The following is an 18,849-nucleotide window of genomic DNA, read 5'->3' as shown; positions in this document are numbered from 1 at the left end:
GGAGTCGAACCCGCGGCCGCTGCGTCGAGGAGAAAACCTCTATACATGGGCGCCTGCTCTACCAGGTGTGCTAACCAGGCGCCCGACAGCACTATTTAAGAGTAATAAAACTTTTGCGGTTTCGAGGCAACTATGCAGTTGCACGCCAAACCTACAGTTGAGCGAATGTTCACGTGTAGTTTTAATTACCTTTTTTCTCGTGTTTAAGAATACTTATTTTCTTTTAAGGTGATACTGAAAATAAATGAAAAACATATAAGAACTTAACAAGTACATTGTAATGCAATGAGGAATACTGTCACTTTTACTGGATCATTGGAAAATGACAGTAAGTAAAACAATTTTGTGAGTGGGTTAAAGCTGTAGTTTTATGTATTCTAGAATTTCGACAGCTCCCCAAGAGACTTAGAGCAACAAGAAGAAGGCGACCTGATACTCTACATCTTCCCTCCTCAATATTTTAAAACCGTCAGAACTATGTGAAGGCATGTTAGCAATGTGCCTACATACTCCGTTGAAAGCTCGTTAGCTGGAACATATTAGGCCACAAGTACTCTTCCCAATCTAACTTGGCTCTTTTGAATCAGTCTCCTTGTACTCTGCTGATATGACGACATTTTCTCTTTTGATACCAGCAGTGGGGGGAAAGCTCTGCGATGAAACCCCAAAGTAATTCCACTAATGACTGCGGTTCTGCTGACTGACTTGGGTTCAAGAGGGAGGATGGGGGGGGGTTGTTCAATAAAAAGCCCACAAAAAGATGTACGTGTTTGTGATGGGGAGGGCTTCTACGCAGATTTTATTCTGGGGATCTGGGGCACTCCAGTCAACATTTATGAACGAGAACGCATCTCTTCTATAAAGGCAGTATAAAAAGACTCGGAAGAGAAGACGGGAGACCCAGACAAATTCTCTGTGGGTATAAAGACATTGTCTGTTTTCATGCACACTTTAAAAATAATTTCAGCTTCATAGACATGGTCTGTCTTTTTCTCTTTGTACACTTTGTTCTCTAACCAGTATCTCCATTCATGCTGCTGCAATGACCCAGTGTCCACTTGGAAAGGCTTTCTCATCTGAACATATGAAAAAAAATTACACGGGGGGTATTGAAGTGTCGAAGGTCATCATGGTGTCGACACTTAAATGAGCCTGTCGGCCTTCATACAGTAGCAGGCCAACAAAAGAGGATGAAGTGAAGTTTGGTACCCAACAACAGAAAAGGGGAGAGAATAAGGTGTAGAAAAAAACAAAGGGGGAAGGTGAGCTTTACAACCAAGAGAGGAATGGGCCAAAATAAATTGAGGAAATAGTGCTGAGGGATGTGGAGGCAGCAGCACAGAAAGAATAAATTGAGAGAGATTGGTTAAGGGGGAGAGGGGGAGGAAATGCCAGACAGAAAGGAAGAAAGTGAAATGAAACAAAGCTGGGGAGGAAAGACTTATGGCGGATGACAGCGGAGGGAAAACGGCAGTAGAGTGAAGAGGAGAGGAGGATGGAAAGAAGAGAGAGGGAAGATGAAAGTGAAATTGCATGCATACTAAAAAAACCACACATTATAAAGTTGCATGTAATTGATCACAGCTAGCTGTCCCTGTCCCCTCCCACTTCAGTTACACAGCCTGTAATAGAAACTTTCTAGTTCCATCACACAACTCCTACCAACTGCGTCAGTCGTCGTCCCAGAGTCTCATTGGAGTAATAACTTAATGGAAATAACTGCTAAATGTATACTGTAACAGCCAGGCAAGACAAAAACAATTATTCTTGTGGCTCAAGATCTACCCAAGGAGGTTTTGTATTTGGAAATTTGGCTTGCATCACCAGTTATGGTGGAGCGTTTTGACGGAATAAGAATCCTCCTGAGAGCTTGCCAAAATAACTTGTGTTGAATAATAAAGTGTTCACTGTTAAATGACTTGACTTTGATTTATAACTAAATTACTTAGCCAACATTTAACTGTCATATTTTGGAAAAGAACATGCATGACATTTTGAAATCTCCATTAAATGATATTTTTAGTATTAGGATAGAATCAAGTGACTCAGTGTGATGTGAGAGGGCTATTCATACTCCTGGAACTCTGATGAATAACTCAACGGCAGGCAAATAAAGTTTGAGATTAACTGGTAAAGGAGTAACATCCAACAGCTAAATAGTCAGATATTTTTTCCCAGGAGTTGGTGAAGACCAAACCAGAGCTAAAAGGAGAGTGAATGTTAGACTTAGGTTGATCATATGGACACAAACATAATTCCAAATGAATGATAGTGTGACTTTATGTCTGCTATGCTGGATGTGTAAATAGTCAATTGTTAGCAGGTTAACAAATACAGCTTCATAGGACGATGGTGTACCAGTTGTCTGCATTTGTATTTCTGCCCCCTAGCTTAAGGCAGCTGTAGGATTTGCAAATGTCAGATAATCTGCATACCATTACTAATATTGTGTTTTTGGAAGATCCTGAGTTTACTAAAATACGGATTTCCCCCCACCATTTAAAAAAACGACCAAAATGGCTTGGATTAAGAACCACAGGAATTATTTCCCCCCCTCTTAAAAAAAAAGAAGACATTTTTATTTAGTTATTTTGAAAACGAGAATTTGTACAGTATGTTTATTATATAAGCTATTCAAAGCCAATGCCACTTTAGGGTAAGAGACATTGGGGCCTTTTAGATCATCTGAAAGTGATTGGTACAGAATATCTCATCCTTTACTCTCTCTCTCTCTCTCTCTCTCTGTGTGTGGATCTGTCTGCCAGCAGGATCTTGACCTATCCTTGATCCTTCCGAGAGTCAGCAGGAGCACAGACAGAGAGCAGGTTCACCACTGATTAATGGGGCAACACCTAATAGGGCCTCACAGATGTCAAGGAGAGAGTGAGAGTCAGAGAACACACAGACAAACAGTGAAGTCCTTAAACCCAGTGAGAGTCAGAACACAAGTCCTTAACCCTTGAGCCAGTTTTGCAGATTTGACTCTTTTTTTTTAATGGCAGTCAACTTAAAACAACAACCCATCCATCTCGCTCAGCTTCGCCCTTTAGCTCTTCATTAATTAGATAAAGTAGCCGAGTATTTGTGGTGCGTGAGTTCCTCTTTGGCTGTGCTTGCGATGCATCAACGCAAAAGTGGAAGAAAGGGGAAAGTCATGAGAGTATATCACATTAAATAAACTTGTTTTATGGAGCTAAATTAGATTTTCTTCAGTACCTTTGACTAAGCAAGTTACATCTGGAAATTGTTGGTTTTGTTTGCTGCTGCATCAGTGATTCTTGATTGATTATCTGAGTATAGTGAGACCATATGTTCTAGACAGCAGGTCATCACACAACATCAATTAAGAAGAAATCAAAAAAAGAAAAATAATCCATGTGAGATATGTAAAGTAAAAATTCAAACAATTTATTCTTGACATTCTCATATATGAATGTAAATTTGTAGGATATTGTCTCTTCAATTTTAGACAGGTTACTGTGGAGGTGTTAAAACATTGTTCAACTGAAGTACCTGGATTCAGACATGCCCCTTCTGCTCTGTCCAGTTACGCTAACTCAGTACGGGTTTAACATTTGACAGAGATGATTGATCCCGTGGTTTTGAGGTCACAAGTGTCTTTTCAGTGAAGTTGGGAATGCAAAGAAACTAAAATGTTTCTGACACTGATTGTCATTTTTTTCCTGAAACATGTAGTAGGTTAAATTTCTACACCTGCTGGCAAGTTACAGTACAGTTACTGTACAGTATGTGCAGGCCTACACGTAGGCATACACAGAAAATTAGTTCTACATCACAACTGCTGATTGGTTGATGTCTATGAGGGGGCAGTTCCAGGGAGTCCAGACGTTGCTGGTACAGTTAACGCATGATGGAATGAGCAGTGGAAAAGTAGGCAAACGTAGGGTTTTGTGGTTATCCAACAGTGGAGTTCCATAAGGTATAAATGGTAACATGTTTGTTTGGACAAATTCATTTATGGTTTTAGGTTTACTTTTTAATCTCTTGATAGCTTTTCAGCCTGTAACAACACAAAATATATACAGTAATATGGATCTTCAAACACACACAGCCTATTGGTTTTAAATAGGGCTGTCAAAATAACGCGTTAATTTCGATTAATTAATCTGAGAAAAAATAACGCGTTAAGAAAAATAACACAGATTAATCCATTCCATATTGAGGTTTGACCCGGAGCCGTTCTAGCCCCATTGGACTGTAAAATGAAGGACGGAGACGAGAATGTTCTGCCTGGATTATCTCTGATGCTCTGAAGACAATACAGACAACACAAACACCGCTGCACGTGACGCTAGTTAACACTATACTCGACAGCAGCTAATGTTAGCCTTCCGCTAGCTAGTTAACACTATATTCGACAGCAGCTAACGTTAGCCTACCGCTAGCTAGTTAACACTATACTCGACAGCAGCTAATGTTAGCCTACCGCTAGCTTGTTAACACTATACTCGACAGCAGCTAACGTTAGCCTACCGCTAGCTAGTTAACACTATACTCAACAGCAGCTAACGTTAGCCTACCGCTAGCTAGTTAACACTATACTCGACAGCAGCTAACGTTAGCCTACCGCTAGCTAGTTAACACTATACTCGACAGCAGCTAAGGTTAGCCTACCGCTAGCTAGTAGCTGGATTAAACACGGTTACAATGCTGACAGCTAACGCTAAACGGTGTAAAGTGTGACTGTGTTTTACTGTAGAGGATTCAACACCGGGATGTAACAATCTGCAGCTGCCGTCGGAGAAACAACACAGACGGTGCGTTCAATGAAACTGGTAAACTACAGCCTCGTGGTGCATTTGAAGTTATTGTAAATGTCCTTTTCCCATCTGGTGGTTGTTTTTGTCGTTCAACAGCAATTTACTAGTGAAATAAGTTATTGTTATAAATTATTATTAAATCATTTAATTTTGACCATATGGCCTTAGCAATAAACTGTTTAGTACCCTTTTTTTTTCTTTTCTTTTTTTTACTTTCTTAAAAAGTATCAGTTCATGCACCGTTAGTTATGTATGCGATTAATTTCGATTACTTAATCACAGAGTATGTAATTAAGTAGATTACATTTTTTAATCGATTGACAGCCCTAGTTTTAAACATTGAACACGAACGACGCAGGGAGTCGTGGGCCTCTTGGGGTCTAACAGCTTGATAAATAGACTCTGCTGTACACCGTGGCGGCACCGGTGGCACTTTGTATCCAATCCCATCAGGACCTGAACTCTATCAACTTTTAATGCTTTCTTTCGAAATGATATGAAACAAATAAACCCTGTTTCATTCTATCTCATTAGTGTCTCAGTATGTCACGACAAACTCAGAATCTAACTGAAAAGATAGTTATTTAATTAAAATGTGTACCATGTATAGGTAGTTTTGTTTTTAATCAAGTTCTTTCTTTTCTAAAGTCTCACATTTTCAGAAGGAGTAAACGACGACCAACACACAAGGTACATATTTTTCTTTTACAGAACCGCATCATGTTTTCACCCTTTCATACTCATAAGCATACAACCAAACATTTCTCATTATTCATCATCATTATCCACATTAGTATAGTTTAAACCGGATGGCTTACCCATCAGGAATAAGTCACTTTATTTAACACGCCATTTGGCTTTAGGAAAGTGGCGTGTATGTTTATGCAAAGTCATGATGCCATGTTGCCCTCAAAAACAAATCTCTTCCATGATGCTTCTGTGGTACAGTGTAGCGCTGGTCTGCAGTCTTATTTTTTTCTATAAGATGGGGGGGGGGGAAATCACTTTTAAAGAGAATGTTGCACAACTTGGTATCCATTTTTTCAGCTTATAGATTGCTCTGGGTTGCAAAACATAAACAGTCGCTTCATAGTTTGATAAGGGTTTATATGGTATAATGGCATTCAGTCATGCAACTAAATTAGGAGTATCTTACTCATTAATGCAGTAACATTAAATCAGTGTGGCTGTGTAATCTTGCTTGTACTTCTGCATTATTTTATTCATTAATTTATTCACCACGGACAGTGCACATTTATTAACATTTCAGTTTCCACCTCAATGGAAATGTGCCCGAGTTAGCTAATAAGCTTATTTTCAACTGTAGTCCCTGGGCAGGTTATATAATATCCTCACTACCACAGGACACACAATATAATAAAATACATGCATACACTACAAAATTAGCAGAGATGATGTAGCATGATTACTCATAATTGCAAGTTTTTTTGCTAAAGCCATCTCTAAATTTTATGTTTAAAGGTTATGTCTCGCTTTGCCAGACCCTCTAAAGCGCGCTGACGGAGGGTCTGGCTACTCCACATAGCATTCGGGGATGGGAGGAAAACGTGCTCTGGTTTATTGAAATGTCTTTAAACCAATCACAATCATCATGGGCGGTGCTAAACTCCACACAGAGCCACTGCAAAATAGTCATGCGAGAGAAAACTCCGATTGGACAGATAGTCTAGCTAGCTGTCTGGATTTCCCCTGCAGAGATCTGAGGAGCAGTTAACCATAGTCCTCACAAATCCACCGAATTTAAAATTCCATCACAAAGAAAGCGGAAGGAAACGGGAAATACATGCATCCGGCGGAATTTCCTGCAGCACCGGAGCAATCCCAGAAGTGGAACGCGAAGGATATAGACTAGGTAACGGGTGGCTTTTACTGAGAAGACGGTTTGCCCAAACCGGCTACGTCTTTATTGTACAACAGTCCCCTTAAAGATGGCAAAATCATCAAAGGATGATCAAAATTATATAAATTGTTCATTTGTACTATGTGGCAATTGTAATAGCTGTTGGCCTGTCATGTTTGTAAAGAGACTCAGTTGTTTTCAGAGTTGTCATTCTTGCTTTTGATTAGCTTGTAAGACAGTATGTTATGTGGGACAAGATGATCGCGTGCATAAGGAGGCTTGCTGCCTCCATAGTTAGATATGGTCTTATATGCCTACAGTTAGCCAGGTTGGATTTGATGGTACTGGCCACCTTTATAACATGCTTTCTAAACGATAGATTTAAGGGTTAGGAATTTACTGAATTTACTATTATAGTTCTGCCGCCCCCATCCCCCTCCCACCCCTGTCTGTTGTACTTTGTATTGTCATGTCAGATGAGTTTGTTGTGTTGTGTTATGTGTCTCGTGATTGTTTTGTCAGAAAAGGAAACATCTAAGATTTGAATCTAGAATGATTCCAAGGTATTTAAACTCAGACACCGCCAGCTTTTTTTCTTCAACAAAAACATCAGGTTGGTGAGTCTCTGAGGATTTATGCGTGGAAAAACTGACAGTTTTGTTGTATGTGAAAATGTAGCCACTGGGAGCAGAGTTGTTGTCTTAAGTCTTCCATCGATTTCCTCTGTACACAGCTTTTTTTTCCTTTATTTTCACCAAGTGGACTAAAGAGTACTTTGCGGGTGAAGTGAAGCTTTGGTCTGCATGCCTCTGTTGCCATAGACTCTTGATGTCTTTGGGGGGGGATACAATCTAGCTGTAGCCTGTTCCTCCCTTCTACATGGAGGTCAGAGTTGAGGCTGAGCCACAGGGCTGTGCTCCTGGAAATTGGTGGGATTCAGTTCCTTGTTCAAGGACACTTGAGCGGATAACTCAGTGGCGAAGTTCAAAATTATTATTACAGGGTCGCTTGTCTGACCACAGGCCCACACTGCTCCCAGCTGAGTGTGGAGTCGCTACTTGAATCATTTCATCCTGAACTACTGCATTTACAGAAAGTGTCCTTGCCAATTACAACTTAATCAAATGTAATAATTTTGAGGCTTCACAGTCCAAGCTAAACACAGCACTGTGTATCGAAGCAAAGATTCTCTATAGCTAAAGATTATAAGAAAGCATTACACGCTGCCCCAATGCTATGAAACGGCACACACTTATAAAACACAAGTTTTATTTGTATAATTTATTATTTTCTTTATTAGATGTTTACACAGCTAAAAGCCATATTTAGCATTACAAAAATGTGTTTCTTTTTAGGACGTTGGTTGATGTTGGCTAATCTGTGTTGCCAGATCTCGCGAGAGTTTGATGCTGAGACAGAAACAGGTCTCAGACTAAGTTATGTTTCGCCTAATTTGTCTGCCTGAAAAATGCCATTTTAGTGTCTGTATGTTCTGGAGATATGTGGCTCATGAAAAATGATTGCAATATTTACTTTGGTGACTATGGGGCAAAAAGAATCGGTCATAATATGTGTTCACATTACCACTCCCATTGGAATCGGAACACTCAGGACCTGCCTCTAGTCTCCTAAAGTGGCGGAATTAACGTGACACCGATACAGGAAATGACTCTGAGTTGAGGCGTCTCAGTTCTAAGTCGTCTCCGATTAAAGTTTCCAATTCTTCTGCAGGATCATTTCCGCAGCTTTCTGGATGATGACTGTGCTGTGCAAAACACCTAAACATAATTTAAACCATAAAAAACATGAACTATTCCTATTTCGCGCCACACCACAACGGGAGCGTCTCAGAAGCGGAGCGTCTTGCTGCCTGACTCGCAGATGTTATTGTCTCTACAAGTACTTTACAGAACAATCACATGTTTAATAAACTAGTATCTACCTTCCACTCCAAGCACTCCTACGGTTAAACTCAATGTCTTCTCTTTTCTGGTGTTGTCTTTATAAAAATGATCTGTTGTGTCAAGCACGCTTGTGGGACTTTCCATGGTGCGGCTGGTGGATTATCAAGCGTAGACTTGAATGGCTGTGATTGCTCGCAGGGGTCACGGCGCATCCGGAACGCAGCGCAGACGCGCCCCGTGGAAAATAGGGGCTAGACTGGTAGCTTTCTCGGTGAGAATGCTGGGACCTTCTCGGCTTCTGCCTTATGACATTGTTGATATCATAATTGAGTTTATCCAAGTGTCCCATGCCACTGTTGGTGTTACAGTAAGTGCCAACATTTAGCAAATGGATATGCGTCATTTTTATCTATATTTGTTATTTTCTTAATTCAAGATTCATGTTGTACTTGTGTTTTTCTTATGCATTATTAGTCATCATTTATGAGGATTATTTTTCAAATGCTTGTCACATGAGAAGTGTTCCTCTTTCTGCTTCCTGCTTCTAAAACATTGTTACAGTAAATGCAAAGTAGATGCATTCAATTTTTTTTGCCACTTGTCTTGTTTTTGGAAGTAATTATATTGTCAGAATCAGTGGAATAATGTAAATGTAATTGCTCCCTCTTAAATAGAGTGCTCTTACTTCATCCATGTGACACCCAGGCAGGGAGTTGAATGCTAAAGTAGATTCTTATCGGATGGGTTTGACATCTGTAGGCAGCGATACGGCCTGTTATCCATCATCCACACTCCTGCACCATTCAATTTTTCTTTGAGATAATAGTGTCGGCAGGCTGGGACGTGTAAATTGGCACAATGTGAACACACACAAGCAAATAAACGGCTTCAGATTTTACTCTTTGCACACAATCATTTTCTCGTCAGTCCTGACCATTTTTCTCTCTCTCTCTCGCACTTCTTGTCTTTCTGTCTTTGACCCTCTTTCAGTCATTCCTCCTCTCTCGGTATCTCATGATGCCTCATCTCTCCCAGCAAGCCACATCTGTCTGTTCAGAAGATGAGTTCTTAATGATTTATTGACGATTGTATGCCTCTTCTTTAGAGGAGACATCGCCGCTGTCCCAGAAAATCTTTCTTTAGATTTTATGATATTGGTGTTAGTGTGGCCCTGTCAACAGAGGGGCACCGTGGAGTCGATCAGTAATACACACTGATATACTGTTTACTATATAACTGTTTCTTAGAGTACAGCTTTTTTCCCCCTTTCTCTTCTGTTCTCACTGCCTGTATTCTAGTCCTCTAAATCAGTGTTTAGATGACTCAGTCATCAAAGTCTGCTCCTAGTCATTTCAATGTATTCTTAAAGATGCCTGTATATATGGAGGGTTCTCTTTTCCGCTGTCTCTGCATGAATGCAACAGCTCATGTTTGGGCTGGGTTTTGTTTGACATTCTCGCCAAATATATCAACTCATTGCAGATCGTGTGTATGTCGGCAAATAAGTAACAAAAGAATTGCAGTACAGACATCTCAAAGATATAAAGTTTGTCCTGACCAGTTTTTTTTTTGTTTTGCCTGATCCAGATCCTTTAATATATCTGCTGATGCTGAGTCTGATCCGATACTTATTTGTACTTAAGTGATCATTAAATAAGTATCTGAAACAATGAAATAACAGTTGTAGACTACTCGATCTGACACACCTTATCTTAGACAAGCTACCTGATTCAAAAACTGGATGTCCTGGTTAATAAATGGTGGATTTATAGGCTTAAATTATTGATATGATAGGAATGAAAGATTAACATCAGAATGTCAGTCCTAAATCTCTGCTAAAGAGACTGTCTCATGCTATTGGATTTGTTGGATCTACAGAGACAGTCCACTCGTGATTCTACTGTAGTGTTACCCAGTGGAGTTTCTTACCTCACAAACAATCTTTGGCGGAGCGCAGGCACAAGCTTGCTGATACCACTTTAACCAACACAACACACGTTTTATTTGGCCTGTTATCAAGTCGATCAAGGAATTAACATTAAATAGCGACGGCTTATATGATCTGCTGCTGGCAACGATTGTCATTTTAACTGGTTAGCGCTGCTACCAAACATATTTTTGATAATTAATTAACTAATGATAATTAGCTAGTTGCAAGCAACCAACACTGTGGTAAAGGGGAGCCACGGTGCAACACTAGCAGGCTGAGGTGGTCTGAACAGTAGATTTTGATCACCTTTATTTTAGTTGACATGATCATTAAAATATGCCCAGATAAAAAATATAAAAATTAAGAATAAAAATAAACATGTTTTAATTTAAAGATTTAGTGCGTAACTTTTTGATATTAATGAACGTCCGTTATATTCAAGCCATTGCCACATGAGTTGCTACAAAGCTGATTAAGACTATCGGCTCCACACAACTCTCTCTGTATCTCTCAGTATGACTATGTTCACAAGATTGTGTCGTCCGGTGACTTTCCCGCTCAGAAACTCGAGTGACGATAATGACCTCTTCTGAAGAGTCCATGTTTTTTTTAATCTGTCGTCTTTGGCTGCTAGCAACTGCGTGGAGGAGGAGGAGGAGTGGGGGCGTGTGCGTGATCACGGAAGGCTTTTATCATGTGGACGCGGCAACAGTTTTGTTGTCATTACTTAGAATTCCTCATGGGGGCGACAGAAACTATACACTATAGCTTAACATAACATAAAATCCAAAGTTCTCAAATGTTAACCCTTTTGTTGTCCTCGGGTCAAATTTGACCTGTTTTCAAAAAAAATTTATATCAAAAATATAGGTCATTTCAACAAAATTGCCCAAAAGTAACATGGATGCATGGGTGTACGTTGTATGGAAAGCCATTCAACATTCTTCGCAGGTAAAATGAATGATTACTTTCATTGCGTTTTGGGTGTTTTATTCAATTTTATAGCAATTGAAAATTTTTTAAATGGTATCAAAACAATGTCCTGACAAAACTTTGACATAAATAAGCGTTAAAATAAATGAGAAAAACGTTTTTCAACGTGTCAAAGCGATAAAAAGTCAATTTTGACCGGGAAGGACAACAAGTTCATGGTCAACAGGAAGACAACACAAGGGTTAAATACAGACACGTTTCACCTTACACTACTGTTTGCAATTGATAAGATTTGAGGAGGGGAAGTACATGTATGTGTATTTAAATTGAATGACTACACAATAATATAGACATGTATTTCCTTTATATATTACACAAACACCCCTTTTCTAATTTTTGTGAAACACTGGGGAATAACTATAGAATCTGCTCGTCCAAATCTGGCAAGAAACCAATCTACTTGCAGCACATCTCTGCCTCCCACTATCTTCTCTGCATCTTTCTTTGTCCCCACTCTTGATTCACATGATCTCCCATCTCATTTACTTACTTCACACGCTCCCTCTATCATCTCATCTCTCTCACACATGCTTCATCTTGTTTACTTTCTCCCCTACCTTATCGCTGTCACTTATCACTGCACTACTCATCTGTATCTTTCCACTTGTGCACACTCTCACATGTGCACACACTCTCTCTCCAGCTCCATTATGTACATTCTTTTTTTGTCTCTACTTTCATACTTCTCTCTCTCTCTCCTCCCCCACTCTTTCCCCCTCCCTTCCGTTCTTCCTTCCTTCCTCAGATTATTTTTAAAAACGTACTCTGAATCACTGATGACTTCACGTGTTTCGACCCTTTTTTTTTTTTTTGCTTTTCAAAGTGGAGCATGTTTACGGCGTCCACCACGCCCACTTTCCCATTGCGCGGTCGGTGAGCCACCCTCTCAGGTCAGCTAGTTGTGAGTCAGAGTCTTTATCATTTCCTAGAGTACCAAAATATATCCAGGGATTTGTTGTACTGATGCAGGAATATACAGACAGATGACATCTTGAAGTCTGTTGGTTTATTAAGGTTGTATATATTTTTTTTATTCATTTATATATATTTTTGACACCTAATTTGGGGTGGCCAGGTCCCCCTGTGGTCTTAGCCACTGCTGACTCCCACTGTAAGCCTGCATATATTCTGGCTCAACGAACATTGATGGGATAAAGGAAACCAGCCAGAAAGTTTTTTTACCCCCCATCCCAGAATCGATAAACGATGCGAGACTAGCCTGTGTAGAACAGAAAGATGGGAGCATTGCGTCAGAAAAATGAACCCAGGACCCTCAGTTGGTGGGAGGCCGTTTTACCCCTGCACCACTGGGTACCGCTAGGGATGAATAAGACTTGGTCAAATCGTCGATGTACCACAAAAATTAATATTTCTTGATTCTGAATTTTGGCAAAGCGATCAGACAAACTAACTGGAAACCTAAGATAGTCAAGAAAATAGTAGCAAAATAAGTAGGAGTGTAAAGGTTTTTTTTTTTTTTTCAAAAGTTTCCTGGTACATTTTTACACGGTCAGTTAGGGCTGTTTTATGTAACTTAACTACATTTATCCAGTTTAATTTGAGGCTTCAACCTTATCACACCGTTATCCAGCAAATGTGAAGGTTAAATCATTTTTAGTGTTTCTGGGCAAATTATTCTTTGTACTTAACAATGGCTGGAAACAAAATAAAGGCTGCAGTTGTGTAATAGTCCCATTTTATTGATGGAATAACATTTAAAGTGCCCATATTATGAAAAAAAAATCACTTTTTCTGGGATTTGGGGTGTTATTTTGTGTCTCTGGTGCTTCCACACGCATACAAACTTGGAAAAAACCATCCATGCTGTTTTGAGTGAGATACGGTTTCTGAATGTGTCCTGTCTTCAGTCTCCGGGTGAGCTGGTCAAAATCTGCAGGGTTTGCAAGGTCTGAATGGCAAAACACTGCTACAACACACACGAGTTCACCATAATCTACAAAAGAACTACTTCCATGTCCCTGTTCTGCAGGTATTCCACGCAAAGTTGGAAGTGCGCCCTTGTTTAGAAGAAGTCTCCCGGCTAATCCTGCCTTGTACTACTGAAGTTAGAGAAACAGCTAGCTGATGTGATCCTTACCTAGCTACTGAGCATGTGCGACTCCCAACAAAGATGGGATAGAAGTGTGATGTCTCACTGTGTAGCTAAAACCGAGACCTGAACACAGGGTGAAAAGAGGAGCTGCAGCAATGTGCAGTATGACAAAAATATGGTGTTTTTTGAAAATTAAACCATGTTAACCTCAAAATACAATTATGAACCCGAAAATGAGCAAAATATGGGCACTTTAAGCTTCAGCAGAGCACTAACTTCAAACTGACACATCAGACACAATCTGTGAAGGTCAATTTTAGACTTTTATGCAATCATTCTCCATGAACTCATACGCCATCATTCAACTCATCACCTCTCAGACAGCAGACCAGGGAGAAAAATGTCACACGCTTCACTTGATGAAAAAGTCAATACCTGGGATATGAAAAGAAAGAAGAACATGTTAAAGAATGTCCTTTACTTTCTTCCTGAAAGCCGAAGTCTTCCCTCCGAAATTGTATTCAACTGCAGAATACATCATAGACCCACGTGTTTTTTTTCTTCTAGTCTTAATGAAAGGTTGTCTACATAAGGTGGACAATAGTGCCTGTCACTCACATCAAAATCTTGTTTGTAAGTTAAAACTGAAGATCAATTGGGTGTTTCGGAGACTCTTCGAGCCCCTGTGGCAGATGAATGAAACTAAATTGGAGCTTGTTTTCTCTCCTTGAAAATGATGCCGGCCGGTAAAATGTTATAAGTGCATTTGAACTTTGACGACCTCTGAGGCCCGTGCACAAAGTGTCTGAATGTTTTTCCACTGACGTCTACCTCGTATTACTGTCGGGCCCCATCTCAACCAAACAGTCATGTCATTATGAAACATTTTGTGGTTGTTATTTTTATAAACCTCTCTGCTCGTCAGCCTCTTACTATTCTCTTGGTAGAGATGACTCAGTACGCACGCTTGTTTGTTTGTGTGTCTTCATTTTATATTGCATTGTGTGTTGATAGGAGGAGTTGGAGGCTGAGAACCGAAGGAACACGCGGACCAAAGTGATGCCAAAACTGACCCCACACAAAGAGGAGGTGACAACCAGACAGAAACAAACGCGTGCAGACCCATGCATAACCATGACAGTGTGTTTGTATGAATGTATTAACAAATAATACAGTTGACGCCTCAATGTAGAAAACCTACTTTGGTAGAATACTAATTCATCATACAGCAGGTCATTTGTTTTGCATGAGGTCTTCTGTTTTCATAGGCTGGCTGTCATTGTGATTCATATGTTAATATTTAATTTTCTACCCTAATTACTTTTAGGATAATTAAAAGTTGCTAAGGTCAAAGTTATGGTAAACAAAAAACAAATGGCCTCTGCTTTGTAGGGTTGGGTACCAAAACCTGGTGCCAATATGGCATCTGTTCCTAAACGACTACCGGATGACAGTGCAGATTTCGGTGCCACTTAAATGCCTGCGCTACTCTCCGTTGCTCCAAAACGGACAATACAGGCAACAGAACATCACTGCACGCAACGCTTGCTAAGGTTGCACTTGGCAGCAAGTAAGTTGAGCCTACCGTTAGCTAGCAGCTGGCTTAAACGCGGTTATCATGTTAAAAGCTAAACGGTCCAACGTGTGGCTGTAACTGGGGATTCCAAGGATTCCAACACCGGGACGTACAACAGTCTGCAGCTAAAGAGTCACCATGGCCACTGCCAGAGTTGTCACTCTCAAGAATCTCAAGCTGCTGTTGTACCCTTCTGTCATTTAGTGGTTTTTCTTTTTGTTGTTTAACATTAATTTAATGGTGAAACAAGTTGTTGTTATTACATTTTAAATAAATTATTTAAATTGGACCATATGTCCTTAGCATTAAACAAGCTGTTCTTTAATGTCGCCGACTGTCATTTTGTGCTCTTCTTTTTTTTCTTCTGAAGTATCGTTTTAGCACCGGTATCGGAAAAAAATGATACCCAACCCTACTGCTTTGTTAGAATGCATGCATGCATAACTCTACTCAGTGCAGTAGTTCAAAGGTGAACCATGAGGTAGTTTGCCAAAAACTAATGGATGTTTACAAGGGACATTTTGTGATTTTGTGATCTGTGGTTTAGCTCATTTGGTTGTACTGGACTGCCTCAACAGTTGTGTTTTCCGTATGCTTGTACTGTAAGCTACATGGAGCTTTCCACACTGTACACGCTGACAGACTAACCACAGTTCGCTGTCATCTGTAATCAGGTCTCTTCTCCATCGAGCCGCAGTGACTCCCAGAGCAGCATCCGCAGCAGAAAGGAAGGAACTCTGCAGAAGATCGGAGACTTCCTGCAGAGTTCCCCCACGCTGTTCGGCAGTAAAGGTAAGTGTGTCAATGTGTGGCTCTCCAAGCTTGCATATATATATATATATATATATATAAGGGCTGTCAAAATAACGCGTTAATTTCGATTAATTCATCTGAGAAAAAATAACGCAGATTAATCCATTCCATATTGAGGTTTGACCCGGAGCCGTTCTAGCCCCATTGGACTGTAAAATGAAGGAGGGAGACGAGAATGTTCTGCCTGGATCATTAATTGGAACATTTACTTGTAAAAATCTTCTTCCTGCCAACCCTGGCTACCGAAATCTGGTGCCACTGATATGTCTGCTCTTCTCTCTGATGCTCTGAAACACAAACACCGCTGCACATGACGCTAGTTAACGCTAGACTCGACAGCAGCTAACGTTAGCCTACCGCTAGCTAGTTAACACTATACTCGACAGCAGCTAACGTTAGCCTACCGCTAGCTAGTAGCTGGATTAAACACGGTTAAAATGCTGACAGCTAACGCTAAACGGTGTAAAGCGTGACTGTGTTTTACTGTAGAGGATTCAACACCGGGATGTAACAATCTGCAGCTGCCGTCGGAGAAACAACACAGACGGTGCGTTCAATGAAACTGGTAAACTACAGCCTCGTGGTGCATTTGAAGTTATTGTAAATGTCCTTTTCCCATTTGGTGGTTGTTTTTGTCGTTCAGCAATTTACTAGTGAAATAAGTTATTGTTATACATTATTATTAAATCATTTAATTTTGACCATATGGCCTTAGCAATAAACAAGCCGTTCTTTAATGTCACCAACTGTTGTTTAGTACCATTTTTTTTCCTTTTCTTTTTTTACTTTCTTAAAAAGTATCGGTTCAAGCACCGTTAATTATGTATGCGATTAATTAATCACAGAGTATGTAATTAATTAGATTACATTTTTTAATCGATTGACAGCCCTTATACATATATATATATATATATATCCTCCCCAGTGCATTGTGATGCATTCTATTCATTCACCTTCAGTCACTTACCGATAGAAGACAATCACCCGGCCCAAGTGGGTTTTTAGAATCTTTGAATTTCACAGATGAAAACTTGCATGCAGCAACACAACGTAGGACACACAATGACAAACCTCCGAGGTCCTGCCGGAGTCATTTGGAAGGATAACGCAGGTTTGACACAGTAGCCGGGCAAGGGCGGCCGAGTTGGAGACACTAATGATGGCTTAGAGGAGGAAGTGAAGACAGGGAACATATTGGAATCAACCAGAGTCATCTGCAAGTTTTTATCCCCGGGGACCGGCAGTTTTACTCGGTCAATTTATTATCGCCCCGGTGTTCCGACACATGGGTGCAATCGTCTGCCGCCATCTGATCCTCACTCCATAGCTCTCTCTCTCTCTCTCTCTCTCTCTCTGCTTGCTGCTCCATCATCTTTTGTTGTTATTTAATTTCCTCCAACACCTCACTCTTTTCTTTCTCATTCGTTCTCCCTTTCTATCCATCGCTCATTCCTTCTCTCCCTCCACTGTTCTTTTTCCGTCCTTTCCCTTCTCCATTCCTTTCATCGCTGATCTTCCCCACCTCCCTGTCCCATCTCTTTCTCTTCCTCCCATCCTTTCTTTCCCACTGTATACCCTGCGGTCTCTTCCACTGATTGTTTTCTGTTCATTTTTTTTTTTCTTTTTTTTTTATCTGAACAATAAATAACAGCCATGCCAGTGTTGGCTTTCCAGATGCTGGATGAGTATGTCATTGTATAAAAGGATAAAACTGACGATTTCCCTGACAAGACAAAAAAATGACTGACTGCATCCTGCCAACAAGTTTTTGCCTGTGAATCAGAGTGACATTGCAGAGCACATTTAATACGATCAAATGGTTCACCAACATAAATTTAAGTAATCACTTAAAATAATCTCTCTAAAGTGTCTAATTCAGCATGTTCTGAATGAAAAATGCCTCCGTCTCTGCAGCCAAGAAGATGATGAGTCTGGTGAGTGGCCGGGGCGATGCAGACTCACCAGCCTCCTCTTCCTCCTCTTCCTCCCTCAGTCTGAGAGCCAAGAAGAACAAAAAGAAACTCTACCGGCCTGAGATCTCCTCCCCCATGGACATGCCCTCACACCCAGTAAGTGTCATTATACAGCCCACCGTCGCCATAGTACACCAAGGTTTCAGGGTCTAAAAAAAAGTCTAAGATTTAAAAATAACAATGTTAAATCCGTATGTGAAGCTATAGTGCGTAGTTTTTGTCGCCCCCTTGAGGAATTCTAAGTAATGACAGCAAAACTCGTCACGTCCACATGATACAAGCCTTCTGTGATCGCACTTCACACATACACACACACCGACGTCCCATAGAAAATGGATGGAACCGCTCGGTTCGCTTGTCTCAGTTCGGAGCGTGTGTGCGTCTCACGGTCCGTCAGTCCACTGTTAACGTGCACTAACCTCTTACTGCCGTAGTGCCCACTTTACACACCTATGTTAAAACACTTAACGGAAACGACGAAGGGGATGAGCGTGACGAAGGCAACACATGGCAGCTGATTGGACGAACGCGTCACGTGGTTCTTGCTGCTCCCGAATTTCAAAACGGACTCTAATGGTTCTGAATACGATCTCGTATTTTACGACAATAGTTCACCGAAACATTTTAAGCGAGCTGCTGAATCTGTCTGTTTTTTTGATCGACAAAGGTCAGTTTAAAAGGTTTTCGTCAGATTTTGAGAGGCGCCGAGCCGACCGCTCCTCGGGTGGAGTGTGGAGTGCTGCAGGTCACGTCACATGCAGAAATGTCAAGTGGGAGAGATGAGGAAGGCTGCCCAGAGCTGGAGGATGCTCCAGGGTCGTATATAGTCTGGTGTGAGGGAACATTTTGGATTTCATGTTACCTATGATGACAGCAGAAATAAAACAATAGATAGAACTGCCACTGTATGCATGTATGTACTGTGCAGATGCATTCAATATGCTAATATTAGCTATATATCATAT

General features: G+C 40.5%; 1 protein-coding gene across 3 annotated transcripts in view; it reads left to right on the top strand.

The window, feature by feature from the left end:
* kif20ba (kinesin family member 20Ba) overlaps window positions 1–18,849 on the top strand; it is a 61,339-nt gene that overhangs the window by 39,893 nt on the left and 2,597 nt on the right. For 2 of the 3 annotated variants that reach the window (XM_078272919.1, XM_078272917.1), the window contains 4 exons: window positions 5,430–5,471; window positions 14,537–14,611; window positions 15,773–15,890; window positions 17,826–17,980. In XM_078272919.1, coding sequence (XP_078129045.1) covers window positions 5,430–5,471; window positions 14,537–14,611; window positions 15,773–15,890; window positions 17,826–17,980 — 390 coding nt within the window. The remainder of the gene's footprint in view (window positions 1–5,429; window positions 5,472–14,536; window positions 14,612–15,772; window positions 15,891–17,825; window positions 17,981–18,849) is intronic. The other variant, XM_078272918.1, reaches the window with a different exon arrangement.

This window comes from Sander vitreus, chromosome 17 (genome assembly GCF_031162955.1).
Source record: "Sander vitreus isolate 19-12246 chromosome 17, sanVit1, whole genome shotgun sequence".
Taxonomy (NCBI): domain Eukaryota; kingdom Metazoa; phylum Chordata; class Actinopteri; order Perciformes; family Percidae; genus Sander; species Sander vitreus.
Note: the sequence above shows the minus strand (reverse complement) of the source record. Positions and strands in the feature narration are given on the sequence as shown.